Raw genomic sequence first — 24,888 nt, 5'->3', positions numbered from 1 at the left:
CTGATGTTTAAACCACCCAATTTAGGGCATTTTGTTACGGCAGCCTGAGCTGAATGAGACAGATAGCATCCATTCATTTGCATGTAAATGTTCTCTTATCAAATTCAAAGAAATAAAACTCTTTTTATTGCTTTACACCTCCTTTCACCTGTAAAAGATAACTAATTGGCTTCTGTACCTATGAGTGCAGAATATACTTTCTTCTTCTGACCCATAAGAAACAACTTGTGAACTATACAAGATATGGGTTATTACCACCATTTTACAGACAAAGAAACAAAGTACACTCAATAAGTTTGGGGATCACACCTGTGATAACAGAGGCGATTTCTGATTAATCTAATTCAGATTTTGGTAATTTCAGACTTCTCTGAGACAAAACAAATAACGTACCTGATTTTATCAATTCACTTTGTGAATAACATAAGAAAAGAATTCAGGAAAATATTGGTTTATCCAAAGGCATAATATTTTCTCAGTATTATAGAGTAAAACTAAAGCTTACTCACCAAGATGTTTCATTCAAACCCCAGCATAAGACACACAACACGTGGCCAAAGTTGGCTCTTGGGGGTGTTCTACCATGAGCTGCTATAAACAGATTTGGACCCAGAGAATGCAGAAAGACAAGACAGAATGAAGTGTTCAACAACAGCTGCTACATTTCAATATGTTGGAGCTATTTTAAAATCCCATTGCTCCAACTGACTTTCTGTGCCTGTAAGTCTTTCTTCCCTATCCCAACAACCATCTTATTCAAGAAGTTTTCAACTAGAAAGGAAACCAAAGGGTCAGAGTGCTTGAGTATGACACAAATGATCCCTAACCAAAATTACTCTAATATGTACTTCCATTTAATTTTATAAAAATTGTTCTATCCAAATGTGGATATCCTCAAGGATACATTAACCAGAAGGATTAATCCAGAATTCTCTCCAGAATGCATTATCCAGAAGCATTATCTATACGCTCCTATTATCTTTTAGAACCACATTTTTAGAAATTACTATACAAACCTATTGTATATTATTCTGAAGAGTCTAGGTGACAGAAAATTCTTGATTTCTAGAAGTAATCAAATCGTCTGACTAGTGAATAAATGTGGATGAACCAAGTAGGTGATTCTGCTTCAGGTTAAAATACTAAATGTGGCTATAAAATAAAGAGAATAGCTTCTTGTACAGCCTCTACACACTGGCTCCTCCAACACATCATGTTCTTTCCTACCACAGGATCTTTGAATAATTGTTCCTACTTCTTGAAATCTTTTTACAGCATCTTGTTTTCACTCATAAAAGAGTAAAGCCTCACTTAAAAGAGGCCTTCCCTGAAACCTTAATGCCAGAGTGGCCTAGCTCCATATCCACGTTTGTTTTTTTTTAATAATAGTTATCACCATTTATTAATTCTTGTTATTATTGCTTTTGTCTCTTTCTCTCAACCTGTACTGTCCAGTATAGTATTCAATAGACACCTATGGCAACTTAAATTTATATTCAAATAAATTATAATGAAGTAAAATTACAGAAAAAAATGATGAATTGGATTTCATCAAAATTGAGAACTCTGTTCCTTGAAAAACACCGTTAAAATAATAAAATGAGCAGTCACATAATGGGAGAAAATATTTGTAAGTCACGTATATGATAAAGAACTTGAATCAGAATACATAAATAACTCTCAAAACTCAATAATACAAAAACTAAAAATCCAACTAAATTTGGGCAAAATATTTGAATAGGAACTTCACTAAACATAACACATGGATGATAAGCACATAAAAAGATGCTCAATGTCACGAGTCATTAGGAAAATGCAAATCAAAGCCACAGTGAAATACCATATTATTCCCTCTAAGATGGCTAGAATCAAAAAGATAGTTAAGTGTGGGTGAAGATGTGGAGAAATTGGACTCTTATACACTGTTGGTAAGAATGTAAAACCACTTTGGAAAACAACTGGATAGTTTCTTAAAAAGTTAAATTTACGGCTAAAATAGGACCCAGCCATTCAACCCCTAAGTGTTTACCCAAGAGAAATGAAAGCGTAGGTCCATACAAAGACTTATACATGAATGTTCACAGCAACTTTATGTGTAGTAGCCAAAACCTGGAAACAACCCAAATATCCGCTAATAGGTGAATGGATAAACAAACTGCGGCTTCTCTGCATGATGGAATACCACTCAGCAATGAAATGAACCACTGATAGATGCAAAAACATGAACGAATCTTAAAATAATTATATTGAATTAAAGATGTTAGAAAAAATACATAGTATGATTCTATTTATATATAATTCTTGAAAATGCAAAATAATCTACAGTGACAGAAAACAGACGAGTGGTTGCCTAGGAATGGGGAGCAAACCAAGCGAGTCGCAAGGGACATAAATTTTGGGAGATTAGAAGTATGCTCATTCTCTTGACTGTGATGGTTTCATAAGTGTACACAAGTGCCAAAGCTTACAGATTTATAGACCTCAAATATGTACAGTTTCCGGTATGTCAATTATACCTCGGTGGAGCTGTTCAAAATGTTTTTGTTCCTCAGTTGTACCAGCCACATGTCAAGTGCTCAATAGCCACATGTAGCTAGTGGCTATCAGACTGGACATTGTAGATAAAGAGTAGTACCATCAGCACAGAAAGTTCTAGTAGGCAGCAATGCTCTAAACCAGGGGGTAGGCAAACTATATGTCAGGGACCACACTGCCTGTTTTTCTAAACCCAGTTTTACTGGAACACAGTTATGCCCGTAATTTACATACTGGCAGTGGCTGCTACAGTGCTACCAGGGCAAAGTGGGTAGTTGCAATAGAGACCTTTTGGTCTACAAACCTAGATTATTTACTATCTGGCCCTTTAAGAAAAGATTTGCCGATTCTGGTCTAATTCAGACACTCCGAACACGGGCTACATGTGTCCTGTTCACTGCTGTATAACCCAACCAGTGTTTACTGAGTACCTCACATTTGCACTGTCTTAAGCACTAGAGAGGCAGTCTTCAACAATACAGAAGATAAGATCCCAATTCTCACCGTTTTCACAATCAGCCAAAGGGTTCAGGTAACATAAGTAAATAAGAAAAGAGGCAAGGATGAGTGCTAAGATGAAAATAAAACAGAGGTATGGAGTATGACTGAGGGCAGCAACTTCCACTTAGGTAGTCAGGACAGGCCTCTGAGAGGACCAGACATCTGAACATTAGTGAGTCAACACTGCAAAGACCTGTGGCAGAAGCCTAGGGAAGAGCAACACCCAAGGCCTCAGAATAGGAATGAATCGGAAGACCTAAGGCCCATGTGGCTGGAGAATACACACGGTGGAAAAGGTAGATAAGATGGGAGAAATAGAGAAGGCTAAGAAAAGGCATCTGGATTTTATCTAAGTATGATGGAAAGCCACCATAGGATTTTAAGGAAGACATATGATCAGTTTACATTTTTACAGATCACTCTGGTGCTGCTAAGTGGAAACCGGGCCAGGGAAGAGAAAGAAAGGTGTTAGACAAGTTAGGGAGTTTCTGGAAAGATACAAGTGAGAGATGGTGGTGGGCTGGCTTGGGCTACAGTGGCAGCAGTAGAAAGGAAGTGGAGAAATTAAAGTTATGTTGTGAAGTAATAGTTGACTGGCCTTTCTGATGGTTGTGGTAGAGTAAGGAAATGAAGGAGTCAAAAATGAATCCCAGATTTTTAGCTTGAACAAGTGGGACAACAGTATGAACCACAAATATGGGAGAAACTACAAACAGTAAGAGCTAATACTTACTGAGTGCTTATTATATGACAGTATTCACTCCATTTCACATAGTACTCCCAATAATCTTGAATAGATAGGTACTACTGTTACGTTCATTTTAGAAATAGGAAACTGAAGGTTAAGGTTAAGGTAGAAAAATAGGACCAACACAGTGAAGACTTGAACCTGGGTCATCGCACTCCAAATTTCACCACATTGTATGCAATTGCCTCTTTAACAGTAATTTCTGGGAATATGAACTACATTAGAGGCAATGACGGTACCACTGGATTAGCAGTCTCTCAAGATGACTAGCTTGAAAGATGCTACTGTTTTGCTTTTTCTATTAAAGATCACCTTGTTTTCATAGAATGAAAGAAGTAATGGTCATCTATATACTTTTCAAAGCACTTTCTGCAGCATTATCCCTCTGATTCCCATTTTACAAATGAGGAAACGGAAACAAGTGATTTCCTCAAGATCATCAAGATAGTAATAGAACTAGAACTAAAAGCCAGATGAGCTGACTCCATATAGTGATCTGACCAATAAACTTGTCTTTAAAAATTCAGATCATTCAGGAAAAAACCACGTTTTTATATCACTACCCAAAATACAGATACATATATGAAACAGAAAAAGAAGTAATACAAAACTGTTCTCACTAATTTGCTAGGATTTCTTTTTCTATTTAATGTTTTAATAATTTTGATTGTAACTGGCAATTTAAACAACATTAATCTACACCTTGGTAATTAACACTATAACACACAGTACAATCACATAGTAGACTTCTTAAGAAATAAGTCTCATGACTCACTAAAACTACCAAACACCAAAAGGGCAAGACAGAACATAAAGATGAGTCTGTTGAGTATTTGGCTTGCCCGAAGACTAGTGTCCGTAAAAGTGTAAATGGCAATGATTCCATGAACTACAGTTTGGAAATATTTTTTATTATAATTACTTTCTATTCTTAATATGGAGGTCTGAAATCAAAGCATGCCTGCTAATATTTAAAATGAGAGAGGTGCACTTTTATCTAAAAAAATATTAAAAGAAAAAAGTTCTTCAACCTCGTCTTTGCCACAAAGGTAGTAAAAAGCTACAGAACGCCCAGATTAGCAAAATCTATTTCCTTTTTTAAAGAAAGAAAGAAAGAGAGAGAGAGAGAGATAAAGAGAAAGGAAGGAAGGAAGGAGGGAAAGGGAGGGAGGGAGGAAGGAAGGAAGGAAAAGACGTGATAATGTGACAGCCCATTAAGATGTATAATGAAGGACAGCATCTTAAGGACAATGGCTTAAGATGGGAGGCAATCTTTCATTTATTGGACAAGTACTACTTGATAAATGATCAAGCTACTCAAATGTCCTTTGCCAGTATGCTTAATTTCCTTTAGCAAAGGAAGAGAACTGCCCAGGAGTATCAATCTTTGATTTTTCCCAATTCCTTAAGTTTACAGGAATAAAAAATGCTTTCAAGTCTGTGTCAATTACTCCGAACATTCATTTACTTTCCCGAATGTGGCGCTAGCTTGATGAATTCTCGCTCTCCCTCACACACACACACACACACACACACACACACACACACACACAGAGCTATCCCTGCATCTCATCTCAGAAGGGAAAAAGCAACAAGGACACACCACAGCCTCAATACATCAAAGGCCGGCCAGCACTTCAGCCCATATATCACCAAGTGCACGGGCTCCCCTAGGTGGCCCCGCGACAAGGTCAAGATCCCGGGGAGCGCCCATTCCCTTCTATACTCCGAGCACCATCTCACCTCTCCTCAAATGACCTCTCGCCAACCCGGGATCCTGGTGCGCAGAAGCATGAAAGGCTGTGAGGTCTGGACCATCATCAGGTTCTCATGATATAAACGCAGCGCCTCCAGACATTTCTTAGGGAAGAGTTCGGTGATCCCTCTAATCCCAGTTTGTTTCCAGAGAAACTGGAGGGGCACCACCAGGACACAGGGCAAGAAAAGGGGGGCAAATAGCAGAAGGTCGGGGGGTGCGTGGGTGGGTGGAGGAGTGGATACGGCCAGAAAGCCCTAAACGCCGCCGGCAGACAGCAGGGCTGCAGAGGCCGGCGGCTCTCGGCCACGTGCACTTGCTCAGGGGACCCTTTCCAAGACGCCCGGGGCGGTCCGCACCAGCACGCCGCACCGCGGCCGTGTGCACCGGGACGGAACGCTACAAGTTGTCGCCCGCGTCCCCGCTCCCGGCTCTGACAGGGCACGCTCGCCGCCCCACGCCCACGCCCCGGCCCCTTTCCGACCCCGCCGCGGCCCGGGGGACCAGGGGACCCCGCAGGGCGAAGGCCCTTGTGCCCGGCCCCCGCGACCCTCCGCCGCAGTCCACGGCCCCGCCCAGCCCGGTTCCAGCTCAACCAAACCTCCGTGCCCCTGCGGGATGGACCGTGAGCATCCCGAGCACACCTACGAGTCTGACCACCACCTCCGAGCCCCCGGAGTCGTGGCGGAAGCGCCGAGTCGGCGCAGGAACCTCCCCCCGCCCCCCCACCCCCGAAAAAACCGCGGAGCGGCCGCGCCTCGGCGTCCAGGTGCGAGGCCGAGCGCCGCAGCCCGCCTGCCCGCCTGCCCGCCTACCTTCCTCAGAGCGGGTTGCCGGCCCCGGCCGACGCCACGGGCCCTGACGACTTGGAGGTGACCCTGTCCGCAGACGGTGAGCGCCCGGGGGTCCTCGGGGGGCACCCAGGGGCCGAGCCCTCGAGAGGGGGGTGCCGGGGAAAGGCGAGGCCCCAGTGCCCGCCCGCGCGCCCCGACTGAAGGAGGAGCCCGGCCGCCGGTCCCGCGGCGGATGGAGACAGGGAGGGAGCCTGTGGGCGCCGCTCCCAGAGCGTTTACGACTGTAGACGCGAAACCCGGGGGTCTCGGGGTGACTTGGGAGACCGCGGCGCCGTGAAGGCGGGGAAGGCGGGAACGTCCCAGAACTCGCCCTGCGGGCCGCGAGCCTCGAGCGTTAATCCCCGAGGCAGCCGGCTCGTGCGCGGCGGTGGCGGCGCGGAGGGCGCGCGCAGGGCGCAGCTCAACGTCCTCACCTTTTTGGTGCCGGGGCCTCCCGCGATCCGAGACACGCCTGTCAGAGAAGAGGAGCGCCCCGGCTGCCCCCCTAGAGTCTCCTGCTGGGGGGACATCGCTTCCATGAAGAAGACTTTCCCTCAAAGCCCAGCCCAGGAGGAGGCTACGCGGTCATGTCCGCGAGACGCCTGCCGGCGGGGCGAGGACGCGTGGGCCCGAGGCGGCTGTTGCGCTCAGGCAGGGAGCCGGGCTGCCGGCGCGCCTCCCGTCGGGGCCATGCACCGCAGCTGTGCTCGGCACCGCGGGCTGCAGGCGATTGCGGCGGCAACTGCCCGTCCGCGCCTCGGCCCGCCCCGCCTCGGGCCCGCCCCCTCCGCGCCGGGCGCCCCGCGCCGGGACCCGCCCCCGGCCGCCGTCCTCGGGCCGCGGCGCTCCTAGTGGTTTCCTCGGACTGCGGCGCGCAGGGCCGCCGTCTTTCTCTGCTTGCAGAGATCTGCTAGGGAACAGGCGACCGACTGACCTTGCCAGCCTGCGACTGCGGGCAGGCAGGCCCAGCCCGCAGGAGCTCACCGGCCCGTGTCACGAGCGGGGGCCTCTAGGGCACGGTCGCGTGCCTCTCCCGCCGCCCAGCCCACGCGCACCCGGCCCCATCCCTGCCCGCGCTGCGCCCGCGGGGGGACGGCGACGCTGCAGCGCGTGCGGCGGCGCAGTCGCGGCGACCTCAGCCGGAACCGGGTAGTTGCGGTGATTCCTGCCTCGCTTTCAGTGGACTGCAGAGAGGTCCCCCCGACCCCGGACCGCACTTCCACTCCCCATCCCCGGCCCCCAAGCCCCCCTCTCTCGAGGTCTCGGGTTGGAGCCGCACATCGCAGGGTGCCGCGGCTGTGCACATTGGGAAGCCCTCAGCATCGCCTGACCTCTTGAGCAATCCCGAACGTTAGCGTATTGGGGTAGCCCTCGTTGGCTTCTGCAGCCGCAGGTCAGCAGCCTCTGCACAATTTGCACCAGCGGTTTCCGCTGTCTGCGGCTGCAAAGACACGGGCATTCCAAACGTCAAAGCGCAATTAAGGAAAATGCAGGCAAGAGAGAGGACTCTGAAATTTGGCTTTGCCATTGAGAAGGCTACAATATGTGGAAGTGTTTATCAGATATCTGCACCGAGAGCATAACTTCCTGACAGCCCAAATAGTGGCAAATTTTTTTTAAGGCCAGAGAATAATCAGAGGGAGGGGATTTGGAGCCAACGCCGGGCGAGTTGAGGGTTGCACTTTGCAGGACCGACTGACTGGTGCGGATCATTCGGTAGGTGGCATTCTTCCCTTGCAGTCAGGACTACACGAAGGGTGGATTAGCGACGAAGGACACACCATTCCATGATACTATGTTGTTGAAGGAGGTTTGTTTGTTTTTGTGATTTTTTTAAAAATTGAGGTTCCTGTGGGGTTGGGCTGTTACCAAGACAGGTTGTAGAAGAATAGGGCTCTGGCCGGCTCTGTTCCAAGCAGGAGATGCTATCCAAAACACACACACACACACACACACACACACACACATTTACATACACCCCCACCCCCAAACACTGGCATTGTTTATTGTGGAAATAATGGGGAGAAAATGTTCCAGGCCATTTTAAGCCTTGTCCATATCACATTGTTCAAAACGAACTTACATAGACTGTAAAAATCTTGGTTTATATAATATATATACACACATATTTATAAATTGTTCTAATATATATGTATGTATATGTGCACAGATGCAATTTTTCAGGGATAGCTCTCTTTCTGAAGCTTAGACCCATGTGTCATGAGAGGACTTTGTACCCACTATAGAGTTTACCAAGGATTTTGTACTGCAGACAGCTCTGCAATTCCTTTCATCTGTGCTGAAATCATGGTATTATTATGTTTCCTGTCATGAATGGACAATCCCAGTTTCCTTACACTGGTTCATTTTTAAAATTTCAATAATACTTATCTCCTTTTAATATTTCATGTAATTAGCTTATTATCTTTAGTGTTTATTATCTGCCTGTCTTCCAGCAGTCAAATCTTTTTGTTATTGTTGTTTACTGTTGTATCTCAGGTGTCTAGAGCAGTGTCTGGTACAATAAATGTTTGTTGATTAAATGAATGAATGAGACACAAAAAGGATATGAGAAGGGCCAGGCTTGGCTGAGAGCCTTGTGGATTATCAGGTGTTTCTTTTTGAGATGATACCTCATGCTCTAATCACATGTGAAAAACTCACTTTCACTTTAGAATTTGTAAGTGCTTTTATTTCAAATTCCGTAGTTCTGATTTGCATAGAAAACCATCCTCTCCTGTAAGGAGTTTTGAGGGAGATCTCACTTCCTAAAGAACATTGTGTTTGCTAAGATTAATATTATCACCAGAGTAATGTTGTAAAGGACACAAATAAGATCATAGTCACTCCCGAACTTAAAACCTTCCTTGGCTCCTATGTCCATGGAATAAATATTAAATGCTCAGTGTGATATACAAGGCTGTCTACAATCTGACACCTCACTCCCACTTCTTTGTCTCATCTTCTGCTCTACTTCAACTCTAGCCCTGTTCTCCCTCACACTGAACTATGTGCACTTCCAAGAAAGCCATGACCTCTCACATCTTCATGGCTTTGAACTTGCTGCTCTTGTTGCCTGGGAAGTTTTCCTTCTATATGTTCCAAGCCCTGTTTTACATGTATTCCTTTAGGGCCTGGTGCATAGCAAATACCTGGTAAGTATTTGTTGAGGAAAGAAATCTTTAGGGCTTATATATGTAAGTACCTCAAGAAAATCTTTCTGACTTTCTTTTTACCTAGCTACCGCCACACGCCAACCACATGCACAAGGTTAAGTGCACCTTCTGTAGTAGTAACATAACATTTATTGAGTTACTTTATACCAGGTACTAGTCTAAGAATTTTACCCTTTTTAATTCATTTAAATCTTAACTACAAGCTAGATTCCATTATACCCATTTTACGCACGGGAAAACCCAAGTCACTATGATGTTAGATAACTTCTTCAAACAGCCGATAAGTAGAGAAACCAAATTTGGAACCTGGGAGTCTGCTCCAGAATCAATGCTCTTAACCACTTGTCCATCCTGCCTCTCCTGTGTGCTTCCTTCTCCTTCCAGCACACATTATACTAGGCTGTTTCCATCTGTTTTACTTGACTAAGCTTCTTGAAATTAAAGGTCATTTTTTTGTCTTCTCTTTTTTTGTGTGCCAAGCACAGAGTTACACTCTCAATAATTTTTCCCCAATGGCTTAGCTTTGAATGAATGAGTGAAATAGTAAAAATAACCATTTTCATTCTCTATATACTTTAAGGAAGATGCTCTGATGTGGGAGAAATAAATGGTAGACTAGTCCTCTCATTCCTTAGACAGTGAAAGCATTTTCCCTGCACTGGGAATGTCACATTGTAGTAAGTGTGAAGCCAGAAAACAATACTGATGACAAGGCAGTTGAAGGAGTGTGATGACCACGTCTGACACAAGCAGGATGCATCCAGAATATTTTGAAATAAACTGTAAAGCAAAGTACTAAGAATAGCGTAGTTTAACAGCTGGGAAACACCAATAGCAGACCTTTAACAGGAACTAGTCTAAGAATGAAACCAAAATGTTTGGCCAACCATTAGATTGAGTAACAGTGAATAAATTTAACTGTGAAAGGGGATGTCTGCACAACTCATTTATCCAATATATATTTATTGTGTGTCTGCCATGTGCCAGACACTGTGCCAGGCACTTCGAATATAGTCAGGTCCACAGGTGTCATCCTTGTAAGCCCTAAAATGGACATTAGAATCATTGGCAGTGCTATCTGAATATCTTAGAGCAGAGATTGCGACCTGATGGACCACAGAGTGAATTCAGGCATGTTTTTCAGTATAGTGCTTTTTTCTTTTTCAAACTTGTTACCAACCTTAAAAATCAAGATATTTCACATAGAAATCTGGGCTAAATTTCTCCAAGACAACAGCTAAAACTGAGTTGTAGCTGTTGTTACTACATTTAATGCTCATGGTTGTCGTAATCTCCCATGTCTCTAGTGCTGGGGAACTACTAACAGCTAAGGTAGTGACAGATGAAATACTGGCAAGAGAGATAATGAGGCCAGAGAAGAATGACAAATACCAAGCCTGTGTGTGTGTGTGTGTGTGTGTGTGTGTGTGTGTGTTTATGAAATTAATAGAATTTTTCTGGAAGATAAAAAGTTGACAGTGTCTCACTGTTATAAGAGATCAAGCCCTCCCCAAGATGACTATGAGCCTTGATATAAGAGAGGTTTTAACCTAATTACCAAGATCAGACATGGGGACTTTCTTATCCTTTGGTTAGAATCTCAAGGGGGCTATTTCCTTAACAGAATCCCAGTTCTAAGAGTGGAAGATTATGAAGTGGGAGACAGAGGAGTTAGGAAAAGCAGAGGAGGAAGAAAGGGAGAAGCAGAGTATAGAAGGAGAATATTAAGAGCTGAGGTTGGAAAAAGAGCTTGGTCAGACTAGAAGGACCTTGGATTGTATTGTAAAAATTTAGACATTATTCTTTAGGGAAAGTGGTAAAAATGACTGGCATCTGTTGAATGCCTCTCATGTACTGGATATACGTTACATGTATTATCTCATTTAACCTCTACCATTACCAAAGACATTTGTATTATTATACTAATTTTAAATATGAAAATGAGGGGTGCCTAGGTGGCTCAGTTGGTTGAGCATTTGACTCTTGATTTTGACTTAGGTCTTGATCTCAGGATCATGAGATTGAGCCCTGCATCAGACTCTACACTGGATGTGGAGCCGGCTTAAGATCTTCTCTCTCTCTCTCTCTCTCAAAAATAAATAAATAAATAAACAAACAAAAAGAAAGTTTAAAAATAAATAAATTAATGAATAAAAAGATGAAAGAGAAAAACAACTTTCTGAGGTCATTAATCAAAAGGTGGTGGAGCCAGGATTTGAACCCAGATCTGATTGAGTCCAAAGGCCATATGCTTATGATGTCACAGTATTATAATATTAATAATAGGTATTGCTTATTGAGAGTTAACTTTGAAGGATATGGAGAAAAGGATTTGTAGTCAAAACACTAAGCTAAGCACTTTACACACTATCATAATCTTTGAGACAAGCTTAATGTTTTGTATTTTATGTCCACTACATAAGTGAAGAGCTCAGAGATATTAAAGTACTTATCAGAGATTGTACTGCTATGAGTGGAAGAGCCAGAATAAAACCCAGGACACCCAAAACTCATACTCATAACCACTACACCTGATGGTATGGTCTTCTTTTTGTTCCCTGTGGCTGAAGAACATCCTCAATTATGTTCCATTCATTTCATGTGAGATAAAACTAGATATGCCCCTAAACCCTTCCACTTAGTCCATGGTAAGCTTGCTTGCTGGTGAGAGGTTTAGCTTAGTTATTTTTAAAGTATATTTTACAAAGCAACCTGATATTTTAATGAGAAACAGCAAAAAGGAGAAATGTCTATTTTTCATCAAAGTTTATTGCTCTGTGAGCCAGATTAAATTAATTAACTGATTATCATTTGTTGTCTATCACATGCCTGATGTTCTTCCCCATTCTTCAAGGGTAAGGACAGTCTGTGACACCTCTCCCCACAAAGTGCTTCAGGTTTCTTTTTTCTCTTTGTTTTTCCTAGGCATTTCAACTGACTGCATGTTGTTAGCTCTCTCTACATATTCATGTTAAAATCCTCCCTGAGCACTTGAGGAAATTAGCCCTTTTAACTTTGCTCCTGTTTCACGGCTATATCTGCAGCACAGTTGATTGTTGTCTGTGCTGATATTCTAGAGATAAGGGAGCAGAATGCATGGGTAGGTTCGGTAAGTTGTGCAAAATTGCTCCACTAATAAGTAGGGCAACAGCCTTCCAGTCCAGTTCTGATTCTTAAAAGTATGAAAGTTAAATCCTTTCCCTTAAATCCTATTTAAATTATAAATGAAAATCAATTGTTGCATATTTGCAATGAAAAATAACGGAAGATGGTATGGTAATAAAAATATGTTTATTGCAGCATTGTTTAGAATAACCAAATTATGGAAAGAACTCAATGTCCATCAATAGATGAATGGATAAAGAAAATGTAGAATATATATGCATTGGAATATTACTCAGTCATAAAAAAGAGTGAAGTCTTGACGTTTGCAGCAACATGGATAGATCTAGTGAGTATAATGTTAAGCAAAATAAGTCAGATAAGGACAAAATACCGTATGAGTTCACTCATATGTGGAATTTAAGAAGCAAAACAAATGAACAAAGAAAAAAAGACTAGAACCCTTAGACTCTCAAATGTAGAGAAAAAACTGGTGGCTTCCAGAGGGGAGGTGGGTGTTTTTAATTTACCAACAACACTGGATGTTCTTTAGATCTTAAAGTTAAGTTTTGTATCTAGTTTACTTATTTGTTCTGTAATGACATTGATTTGGGTCCTCATTTTAAACTTGCAGCCCTCTTTTCATCTGTTATTTCATCTTTGAGCAAAGAATGAGCGAGATGAAACAAAGGGATGTGGCAGTGATGCAGAGATACTATAGCACAACATGAAATCATGCACTGCATGCAAAAAATAGAGTCCAACCAAATGAAAATATAAACTAAAGGAACAGAAAATAATTCATAAATGCTGCATTCTATGGAACTTAATGAGAACCAGTATTCAATGGATAAGAGCTTAAAGATGAAATGACAAATTAAAAAACAGGTTGCAAGCTTAAAATGAGGACCCAAATCAATGTGATATTGTTAGTGCCTAGAATGCTGTTGAGCAAGTTAGAGGTGCCCAGTAAGTATCTGTTGAATGAATGAAAGGATGAAGAAAGATTTCTTCACTTATTCAGGCATGAAAACCAACTTATCTAATTTCTGGCTCCTGTAAAGGGAGGTTGGAAGTCACCACTAGAGCTTAAAAACACATAAAAAGCTGAACAGACTGAAAAATTTACCACTCTTTTTGGATCTCTAGGTGGGGAACACACAAGGCAAAGTGCTGCACACAACACTGGAGAGACAGGAAAATATCGGGAGCCAGGGATTCCTGATGCAGACACTCACAAGCGAAGCTGCTGCTGTGCCAGCATAGGAAAACCTGACTGTAATTGATGAATAGCTATAGGCTCAGTGTGAACAATTCAGAAAGTTAAAGTCTCCAGGGGGACCTAGACATGGTAGGGTTGGGTGGGGGGTCCCACAACATTGTAAGATTTTCAGGATACTAAGTATCAGAGAAAAATTCCTGAGGGCTTTCAACCGAGAGAGGGGGAGAAAGAACCATTTTTTAAAAAGATTTTATTTATTTATTTGTCAGAGAGAAACCCAGTGCAAGTGCAGGGCGGGGGGAGTGGGAGGCAGAGGAAGCAGGGTCCCTGCTGAGCAAGGAGCCTGATATGGGCTCAGGACTCTGGGGTCATGACCTGAGCCTAAGGCAAATTCTTAACTGAGTGAGCCACCCAGGTGTCCCCAAAAGGAACCATTTTGAAATACAGCAGAGCATTCAGCTTTCTTAGTGACACCTGCCTTTCAGGGAAAATTAGTTAACCAGAGCCTTACCTGGTTTATATTAGAACTTAAGTAACCCAGGGAAATGAAATACCCCATTCTAGCCCTCCTTAGCCATCCTTTTCCACCTAAGAGGGGAGGGGAAAAAAACCCCGAGAAACACTTGTGAAGTTCACAGTCCAGAAGCATAGGCTCACTAAAACACAGACCTAATAATAGGACTATAGAATGTTTTCCCTTTCTAACACCTCACCAGCACATTATTAAAGGCCTATTTACTGCAGTTCCTTTTACCCAGTACAGCATGTCTGGCTATCAAGATAGAGTTATAAGGCATAACAAAAAGGGAACAAGACAACCCCCCCCCCCCACCCTGCACACACACACAATTTGAAGAGACAGAGTATGTATCACATCCAGACATGGCAGGGACATTGGAATTTTCAGACTGGGAATTTAAAACAGCTATGAGTTATATATGAAGGGCTCTACTGGATAAAGTAGACAATGCAAGAATAGATGGGCGATGTAAGCAGAAAGATGGAAATCCTAAGAAAGAGCCCAAAAGAAATGCTAGAGGTAAAAAAAGAGAGAGAGGAAAAAAAGTAACAGAAAGGATGTCTTTGATGGGCTCATTGGATTAGACATGGCTGAAGAAAGACTCTCTGAGCTAAAGAATATATTCACAGAATACCTGAAAACCAAAAAGGAAAGGGAACAGAGGCTGAAGCAGAATGTAGTCTCTAAGGGCTCTGGGACAACTATAAAAGTGTAACATACACATAATGAGGATACCCATTGGAATACCCAGTGGGAAGGAGAAGAAAAAGAGAAAGGAACAGAAGAAATGTTTGAAACAATAATGACTGAGAATTTCTCCCAAATAATGTCAGACATGAAACCACAGATCCAGGAAGCTAAACAACACCAAGTAAGAGAAATACCAACAGACTACACCTAAGTGTATCCTTCTCAAATTACAGAAAATAAAAGATGAAGAAAAAATAGTAAATGAAGCCAGAGGTAAAAGACACCTTACCTAAAGAGAAGCAAAGACAATTACATATGACTTCTCAGAAACCATGCTAACAAGAAGACAGTGGAGTGAAGTATTTAAGGTATTGAGAGAAAAAAAAATGCCAACCCAGAATTCTGCATCCTGCATTTTTTTTATTAAAAAGTGAAGGAGAAATAAAAACTTAGGCAAAGAAAAATTAAGGGAATTTCTTGCCAACAGACCTGCCTTATAAGAAATGTTAAAGGAAATTCTTTAGAAAGAAGGAATATAACACAGATCAGAAACTCAGAGCTACATAAAAAAAGGAAAAACATCAAAGAGAACAAGTGAAGATAAAATAAAACCTTTTTTCTTATTTTCAACTAATCTGACATAAGTTTGTTAAAAAATAATAGTAGTGATGTATTCAGTTATGTATGCTTATGTACATATGAGTTACATATATGCATACCCACACACATATACAGTTAACATCATACTTAATAGTGAGAAACTCAAAGCTCCTACTAAGATCAGGTAAAAGATAAAGATGTTCCCTCTCACCACACCTTTCAACATCATACTGGAAGTCTTTGCTAATGCAGTAAGGCAGGAAAAGGAAAAAGGTATACAAATTGGAAGGAAAACATAAAAATTTCTCTTTCTTTCTTTCTTTCTTTCTTTCTTTCTTTCTTTCTTTCTTCCTCTCTCTCTCTCTCTTTCTCTCTTTCTTTCTTTTCAAGTGGCACAATCATCTATGTAGAACATTGAAAAAAAAGTCAGTCAGCTAACTCCTGGACCCAATAAGTGATTATAGAAAGGGTGTAGAATACACAGTTAATATATAAAAGTCAGTTGCTTTCCTATGTCCCAACAATGAACATGTGGAATTTTAAACTAGAAACACAGTAACTTTTCTATTACCATCCAAAGAAAAATGAAATACTTAGGTATAGGTATATCAAATAAATACAAGATCCTGGAAAACTGTAAAATTTTGATAAGTGATATTAAAGGGGAACTAACTGAATGAAGTGATATTCCTTATTAATTGATAGGAAGACTTAATATTGTCAAGGTGTCAGTTATCCCCAACTTGATCTGTGGATTCAGTGCCATTCCAATCAAAATTCCAGCAAGTTATTTTATGAATATTGATAAACTTATTCTAAAGTTTATACAGAGAGGAAAAAGAGCCAGAAGACCCAACACAATATTGAAGGTGAAGAATAAAGTTGGAGGACTGATGTTACCTGATTTCAAGACTTACTATAAAGATTCAGTAATGAAGACAGGGTAATATTGGTGAAAAAATAGACAGATTAATGGAACAGAATACAGTTCCCAGAAGCAGATCGTCATGAATACAGTCAACTGATCTTTGATCAAAGTGCAAAGGCAATATACTGGAGCAAAGATTGTTTCTTTAGCAAATGGTGTTGGAAAAACTGAACATATATCGTCCCTCCTGCCACTGGCCCCCACCAAAAAAAAAAAAAATGTAGACAGAGAGCTTACATCCTTCACAAAAATTAGCTCAAAATGGGTTATAGACCTAAATGTGGAATGCAAAACTATGACACTCCTAGAAGATGACATTGGAGAAAATCTGGATGACTTTGGGTATGGTCATGCCTTTTTAGGTACAACATCAAGGCCATGATCCATTAAAAAAATTGATAATTTAAAACTTGGGGTCTGCAAAAAACAATATCAAGAGAATGAGAAGAGAATGCACAGATTGGGAGAAAATTTTTGCAAAAGACACGTCTGATAGAAGACTGTTATCCAAATTATACAAAGAACTCTTAAAACTCAACAGTAAGAAAATAAACTGATTAAAAAATGGAACCAGTGACCTTAAATACACCTATCAAAGAAGATATGCAGATGGAAAATAAGCATAAGAAAAGATTCTTCACATGTCATTAGGGTAATGTAAAGTAACACAATGAGATGCTACAACATACCTATTAGAATGGCCAAAATTTGGAATAGTGACAATTGCTGACAAGCATATAGAATGACAGGAACTCATTCATTGCTGAGGGGGGATGCAACATGATATAGCCAATCTGAAAGACAGTCTGGTATTTTCTTACAAAATTGAATATACTTACCATTGGATCCACTAATTGTACTCCTTGGTATTTACTTAAGGAGCTGAAACCATATGTCCACATAAAAACTTGCATGCTGACATTTACAGCCGCTTTATCCATAATTGCCAAACCTCGAAAGCAACCAAAATGTCCTGCATTTTGAATGGGTAAACAAACTGTGGAGCAACCAGATAATGAAGTATTATTCAGCACTAAAAAGTAATGAGCTATCAGGCCATGAAAAGACATGGAGGAACTTAAGTGCATATTCCTAAGTGAAAAGTCAATCTGAGAAAGCTACATATTATATGATCCAACTATATGATATTCTAGAAAATATGGAACTAGGGACAAAATGAAAAGATCAGTGATTGCCAGTGAGGGTGGGGGAGAAGGGATGAATAGGCAGATCACAGAGGATTTTTAGGGCAGTGAAAGCACCCTATATGATATTATAAACATGGATATATGTCATTATTCATTTGTCTAAACCCATTGTATGTACAACATCGAGAGTGAACCCTTAGGGGAACTTTGGACTTTGTGTGATTATGACATGTCAATATAGGTTCATCTTTGGTCAGAAGAGAAAGTATGCTATTTTGGTGAGTGATGTTGATAATGGGGGAGCCTACGTATGTTGGAGGGCAAAAAACTCTGTATCTTCCTCTGAATTTTACTGTAAACCCGAAATTACTCTAAAGAAATAAAACTTAAAAAAAAAAAAAAAAGCAAATTACGTGGGGAAAAGGGTTGAGGCTGCCTTCAGGCTTCTCCACAGCTAGAAGAAAACACACTAATATTTATAAAGTTTTGAGAGGAAAAGTGGCTCAACATTTATACCCAGCCATACTGATGCTCTGGTGTAAAAGCACTGAACTAAGTCCTTATACATTATCTCATTTAGTCTTAACAATAAACCCATGAGAGAGGCATTGCTACGATTCCTGTTTTTTAAAAAAAGAGAAGTCTGAGGTTCTGCAACATTAAATCACTTGTAGGATTGTGTGAGTCAGGAATCGAATCTCAGTAGTATGATTTCAAATGCCTTTATATTTAATTCTCTCATTTAATTTTTATAATAATTCTGTGGTTTCCCACCCCCAGATTTAAAAAAATTAAGTATTAAAAGATGAAATAATTTTCCCAAAGACATTACAGTGTTGGGATTCAATTCAGGCTTATATAATTCTACCAATCATGGGCTTTCCAGTGTGCCAAGCTTTAGCATTGTGTGTGTGTGTGTGTGTGTGTGTGTGTGTGTAGGTTTAATTATTAATTTCATCTGATTCTGTCTGTTGTCATCCCCTCTTCACCTTTTCTTGGAAAACACACTATACAGAGAAGTCTTAATTCCTAAGACTTTCACCTAACCCAATTTTATGATCTAGCAAATAAGCCCTTGGTAAGTTTTATTCACGATCAGAACTGAACTTGGTGACTACAGAGCTTGCAGTTCTAGATGTGCTTCAGAAGCCAAAGCAATTGGAAAAGGGCAGACAGCAGTGAGATTTTCACAATGTAACTCAATACTATTGTTCTACTTAATTCCTTAGTCTGGAAACAAATTTTTCCTGAGGAAAATGAAACAAAACAAAACAAGTCTATAAGCTCGGATTTCTCTGCCTGTTCAGATAGTTCCTTACTTGTCCTTTCTTTTCTCTTTTTTTTTTTCTTTTCTTTTCTTCTTCCTTCTTCCTTCCCCTCCCCCTTCCTCTCCCCTTCTTCTTCTTCTTCTTCTTCTTCTTCTTCTACTTCTACTTCTACTTCTACTTCTTCTTCAGGACTGTCAATTTGCTTCAGGGATGAGCAAATCAATGAATATATGTTTTATTTTCATGTTACAGACCAACATATCTTTTTGTAATTTATGTCCTGATTTTATTCTACTGTGTTATGAACTCACACTCTGAGGTGGCAGGCTATGGACAGAAACTTCTACGATGCTTTGAATTGAGTTTTTAGTTTCTTAAATGGAATGGTATGTATGTCCTGTAAGAATCACAGAATTGTGGATGAAAAAAAATTCATAGATGTTCCTCTGAAGATTTAAAAACATACGACTTTTATTAAAAGTTCTTTAAGCAGAATAGTAAATTTTATATTATCAAGTAATAGATCCAAAATGTAGATAATCCCAAGCCACAAATGAGCCAAAAAGTAATTTACAACCAGTTTAAGAACATGTTAATTTTGTTTGGCAATACTAGTAGTGTGTGTATATGTGTGTGTGTGTGCACACACACTAATTATAACATTTTTAGGTCAATGGTAAAATTGATCTGATTTCCTAGAATAGTAAATGTTGACTGGTTGATTCAGGGAGGCAACTGGTCTGGGATTATAGCTTTGTAAATATATCTGTCTCTGTGTAAGGAACACTTAAATAGCAATTAACCTTGAATCTGTTCGCTTCGTTCCTTTCATGCCTAGGGTGGGCTAACAAAATCATTTTATGAAGTGGCCATTTGACACTGTAAATTTTATAGTAGATTTAAAGTATGAATCTTAAAAGCTGTTTTATTCCAAAAGAAATCAAGAAGACCTGCGATATTTATTCTAGGGGAGAACAAGTAGCTGTTGCATAAAAATATTTTTTAATCTCCCCAAGCATATTTACATTATTTTTTGCACTCACTAGATGTTCCTGACATTTTCAGGTACAATGTATACATCCAATAACTTGACTACTAACATTTTATTTAAACTAGGAACTAATTTATTCTTTTTAAAAATTATTTATTTATTTATTTATTTATTTGACAGAGATCACTAGTAGGCAGAGAGGCAGGCAGAGAGAGAGGTGGGTGGGAAGCAGGCTCCCTGCCGCGCAGAGAGCCTGATGCGGGGCTCTATCCCAGCACTCTGGGATCATGACCTGAACCGAAGGCAGAGGCTCTAACCCACTGAGCCACCCAGGTGCCCCGGAACTAATTTATTCTTAAACATAGAAACTAAAGAAACACCTAAGAGGGGTGAAAATGGTGAAAAGGTACAAACTTCCAGTTATAAAATAATAAATCCTAGGGATGTAAAATACAGCATGGTGATTATTGTTAATACTGTAATGTATATTTGAAAGTTGCTAAGAGAGTCCTAACAGTTCTCATCACAAGAAAATAATTATGTCTATGGTGATGGATATTAGCTATGCTTATTGTCATTTCCATTTTGCAATATACACTTATGTTGTATTCTTATACAACATGATATTAATATGCTATATGTCAATTAAATCTCAATTTAAAAAAATAACAAAAAATCTTACCTAAATTTATGAATTTGCTGCTGATACTTCCCTTAAGAATCATCAAGCATGGAATTAAGCAGAGAAATTCCATTTGGAGTCAGAGATTTTGTTTCTTGGCTCTGCTTCCCAACTGTGTAAACATGAGCAAACTCTGAACTTCAGTTCAGATAAATTTAACACTTACCTCAAGGGTTTGTTGGCTTGACATCTATGAGATGTAGGTAAAAACACGTTGAATAATGTAAAGGCACTAAAGAAGTGATAGTTGTTGTTCTCTTTAGTTTAGTTCAGACATGAGTTTCCCTGAATCTTCACTCTAAGGCGAGAGTCTTAGGTTAATTTTGGAGTTTCCTGACTCTCTGAGCCTTATGACAGTCACTGGCTGTGTTCCTGAGAGGACAGAGAAGGGGGGAGAGGAGAAATGTTCCTTCCATTCATCTTTCCCAAGTCATGCAAAAAGGCTTTGTAAACTAGAGACTATGCAAATAAGAATGAAACAGTAAGAATTCACTCCCCTGTAAATTAAACTTGAGACGTTTTCTTTTGTGTGTGAGCTAATGTTGAAGGCCCTGAAAGCTGTCTCCAGAGCTCCCATGATAAAATACTTCCATGTTAAATTACTGAAGGATGCCATAATTCAGAATGGAGCCGGAAGAGAGAGTGATGAGAAAAGAGAATGCTTATGTTGACACACAGAAATGCTTGAGTAATCAGTAAGGAATGGAAAGGAATAAAGTACACATGAATGTTTAGTGGGGTTTTTCGGCAATTAAATTTTGCAGAAATGTGCTTTAAGCATGTGGCATTGCTTAATGGCTGGCCCCTTCAGGTCAGGCGATCAGTCTTTTGTTTGCACACTGTGTGGCAGGGAAGGGAGAGAAATACATATTCGTTTTCTGAGGAATATGTGATAGCTGCATTAGAGCAGTGAACCATCTTTTACATCTTTTGGTTAGCAGGAATTATTAGGCACCACCTACCTTGGGTCCAAGGACAAGGTGAGAAAATAGTGCTTTCTAGAAAGAAAACAACAAGTAAAGTTATTCCCAGTGTATCACAGACTGTGTTGCTACAGGCATCCTGTTACTCTGTAGGGGGATATCAAGAGGGGACAAGATAAAATTACAGCTGATACTGCATTATTATGTTATCTTGGCAAGAACAGCAGCAGGGCTTAGCTTAACAAAATATTAACACTCTCCCCAAATGCTAATGAAATACAAGTAGAGAAATTGGGGGGGGGGCAAATTCTGAATTTTAAGTATTTTATTGGCTGATGCTTTTACATATTTGTCTTTTGTCTCATTTACAGAATTAGAGATGAGTGTCTCCGTGGCTCACACAATCACATTTTGTTAACTGTCATCCTCAACTCACTGACCTTCAAACACTCAGGTCTATGGTATGGGAAAGAAGGGGGGAGAGAGGCGAAGGAAGGGAGAGGGAGACAGAGAGGGAGACAGAGAGATAAAGAGGAAGGAGGAACGAAGAAAAGAAGAAAGGGAAGGAAAAGAAAAAAAAATGATAAATTGTGGGCTAACAAATACTGATTTACCAAATCTTTAAGAAGTTTGTGAAAGACTTATCTATGACTGAGAGGTCGAAAAGATTAGGCCTTTAATTGGACCAGTTAGCAATAGCCTGGGGGGAGAAGAAACACACCCAAGCTCTTCAAACCTCCTGTCCAGTACCTTGTGAAAATTGATTAGAATACCTTTTGTAACTACTGTGGTCACATTTCCTAAGGAAGGAAATCTGTTGCAGATAAATAGCTTAATGTCCTAAAAGAGCATATAAGAGAGGGGCTCAACATAATAAAATTTCAAAAACAGGCTTTTCCCAAACTGTGGGTGGACTGAGGAAATTCATACCAAAATAGGCTGACTGGCTCCAACTGTCTTATTAGAGTCTTTTTCACATAGACTGATCTGTTTGCATCCCTCCAATAGTTCTGTGCTCGTGAAAAGTCCATTTTTTTTTCCTCTGCCAAATAAAGACATTCTACTTTGAAGTCAGAAAAATATATGTTTTTATGAATTCATTAAAGCTATGGTCTTACTTACTTTATAAGTCTCTCTACCTGGAGTACCAGCCCACTTTATTTATTTTTAAAAAGATTTATTTATTTATTTGAGAGAAAGAAAGAACCTATATGAAAGAGTATGAGTTGGGGGGAAGGGGCAAAGGGAGGGAATCTCAGTCAGAACCCCCCTTTCTCTCAGTGGTGTTACCTGTCTGTCAGTCACCAAAGGTGACTGTATCCTGACTTCTATCCAAAACATGTAAATCTCCATCTCCATTTGGGATTTCTGTGTGGATTGAAGAAGTCCACCCACATTAGGAAGGGCAATTTGCTTTAGTTAGTCTACAGATTTCAATGTTATTCTCATCCGAAAACACCTTCACAGAAATATCTAGAATATTGTCTTACCAAATAGGCACACAGTGGCCCAGTTAAGTAGACACATGAAATGAATGATTATACCAAATCTTTTTCATGTTTTAAATTTAGGTTTTTTATCTTTTTATTATTGGTTTGTACCAGTTTTACATATTCTGGATAAAAGTCCCAATCATAAAGTCCTATATATACATATATCAACTGAAATATATGACTTATTTTTAAATTCTCTAATGATGTTTATTTAGAGAAAAAGTTTTATATTTTCATGGACTTTTTTTTTTTTTTTTTTTTTTTAAAAAGCTCTGTTACAGTTAGCACTTTTGCATTCTAAGAACTCCGGTTATATCAAGTTGCAAAAATAATGCCCTATGTTTTCTTCTGGAAGCTTTGTAATTTTAGCTTTTAGATGTAGGTATATGATTTATCTCTAATTGTTTCTTTTCTAAAGATTTACTTATTTAGTGAGTGAGAGATAGATAGAGAGAGAGCACAAGTGGGGGAGAGGCAGAGGGAGAGAATCTTCAAACAGACTCCAAACTGAGTGTGGGAACCATCACAGGGCTTGATCTCATGATCCATGAGGTCACAATCTGAGGTGAAGCCAAGAGTCAGACACTTAGCTGACCGAGCCACCCAGGCATCCCTGAAATTAATTCTGTATATGGTATAAGATAGAGGAATTGAGGTTGATTTAAAAAAAAAATGGTTTTCCAATTTTGTGGAAGATTTCCCCCTTTTAAACTGCATTAATATTTTTGCTAAAAATCAATTATTATGTATATGTGGCCTTATTTCTGGATTCTTTAATTTGTTACATTGATCTATTTCTCTATCTTTATGCCAATAGAGTTTCTCTATCTTTATGCCAATAGAACACTATCTTGATTACTCTGTCTTTATAGTAAGTTTTAAAGTTTTATAGATAAGTCTTTCAATGTTGACTATTTTCAAGATTACTTAAAAAAAAAAGGTTTATTTATTTATTTGAGAGAGCGAGAGAATATAAGTGGGAGGAGTAGCAGCAGGAGAGAACTCCCATTGAGAGGGGAACCCAACAGAGGACTCAGTCCTATTACCCATGAGATCATGGCCCAAGCTGAAACTAAGATTTGGAGGCCTAGGCAATGGAGCCACCCAGGTGCCCCATTTTCAAGATTGTTTTAACTATTCAAAAGTCTTTTGAATTTCCACAAAATTTAGGAATTAGCTTTTAATTTTCTTTTCTTTTTTTTTTTTAATAATTGGCAGCTTTTTTCTTTTTTTAAAGATTTTATTTATTTGACAGATAGAGATCACAAGTAGGCAGAGCGGCAGGCCAAGAGAGAGGGGGAAGCAGGCTCCCTGCAGAGCAGAGAGCCTGATGTGGGCCTCGATCCCAGGACCCTGGGATCATGACCTGAGCCGAAGGCAGAGGCTTTAACCCACTGAGCCACCCAGGCACCCCTGGCTTTTAATTTTCTAACAAACAAATAAACCCTCCTTTGATTTTAATTAAGATTGCATTGGACCTGGGGGCGCCTGGGTGGCTCAGTGGGTTAAAGCCTCTGCCTTCAGCGCAGGTCATGATCTCAGGGTCCTGGGATCGAGCCCCACATCGGGCTCTCTGCTTGGCAGGGAGCCTGCTTCCCTTCCTCTCTCTCTGCCTGCCTCTCTGCCTCCTTGTGATCTCTGTCTGTAAAAAAAAAAAAAAAAAAAAAAAAAAATCTTAAAAAAAAAAAGATTGCATTGGACCTATAGATCAATTAAAGAGATTAGAATTGATCTTTTAATAATCTCGATTCTTTCAATCCATGAACATGGTA

General features: G+C 40.2%; 1 protein-coding gene across 1 annotated transcript in view; it reads right to left on the bottom strand.

The window, feature by feature from the left end:
• The window catches only part of ARHGAP20 (Rho GTPase activating protein 20), a 122,193-nt gene extending 115,046 nt beyond the window's left edge, over positions 1 to 7,147 (bottom strand). The window contains exon 1 of the mRNA XM_080816178.1: positions 6,808 to 7,147. Within this exon, the coding sequence (XP_080672304.1) occupies positions 6,808 to 6,912 (105 nt within the window). The 5' untranslated portion in view covers positions 6,913 to 7,147. The remainder of the gene's footprint in view (positions 1 to 6,807) is intronic.
• Positions 7,148 to 24,888: the final 17,741 nt, after the last annotated feature.

The sequence above is a fragment of the Martes martes genome (assembly GCF_963455335.1).
Source record: "Martes martes genome assembly, chromosome: 10".
In the NCBI taxonomy this organism is placed as follows: domain Eukaryota; kingdom Metazoa; phylum Chordata; class Mammalia; order Carnivora; family Mustelidae; genus Martes; species Martes martes.
Note: the sequence above shows the minus strand (reverse complement) of the source record. Positions and strands in the feature narration are given on the sequence as shown.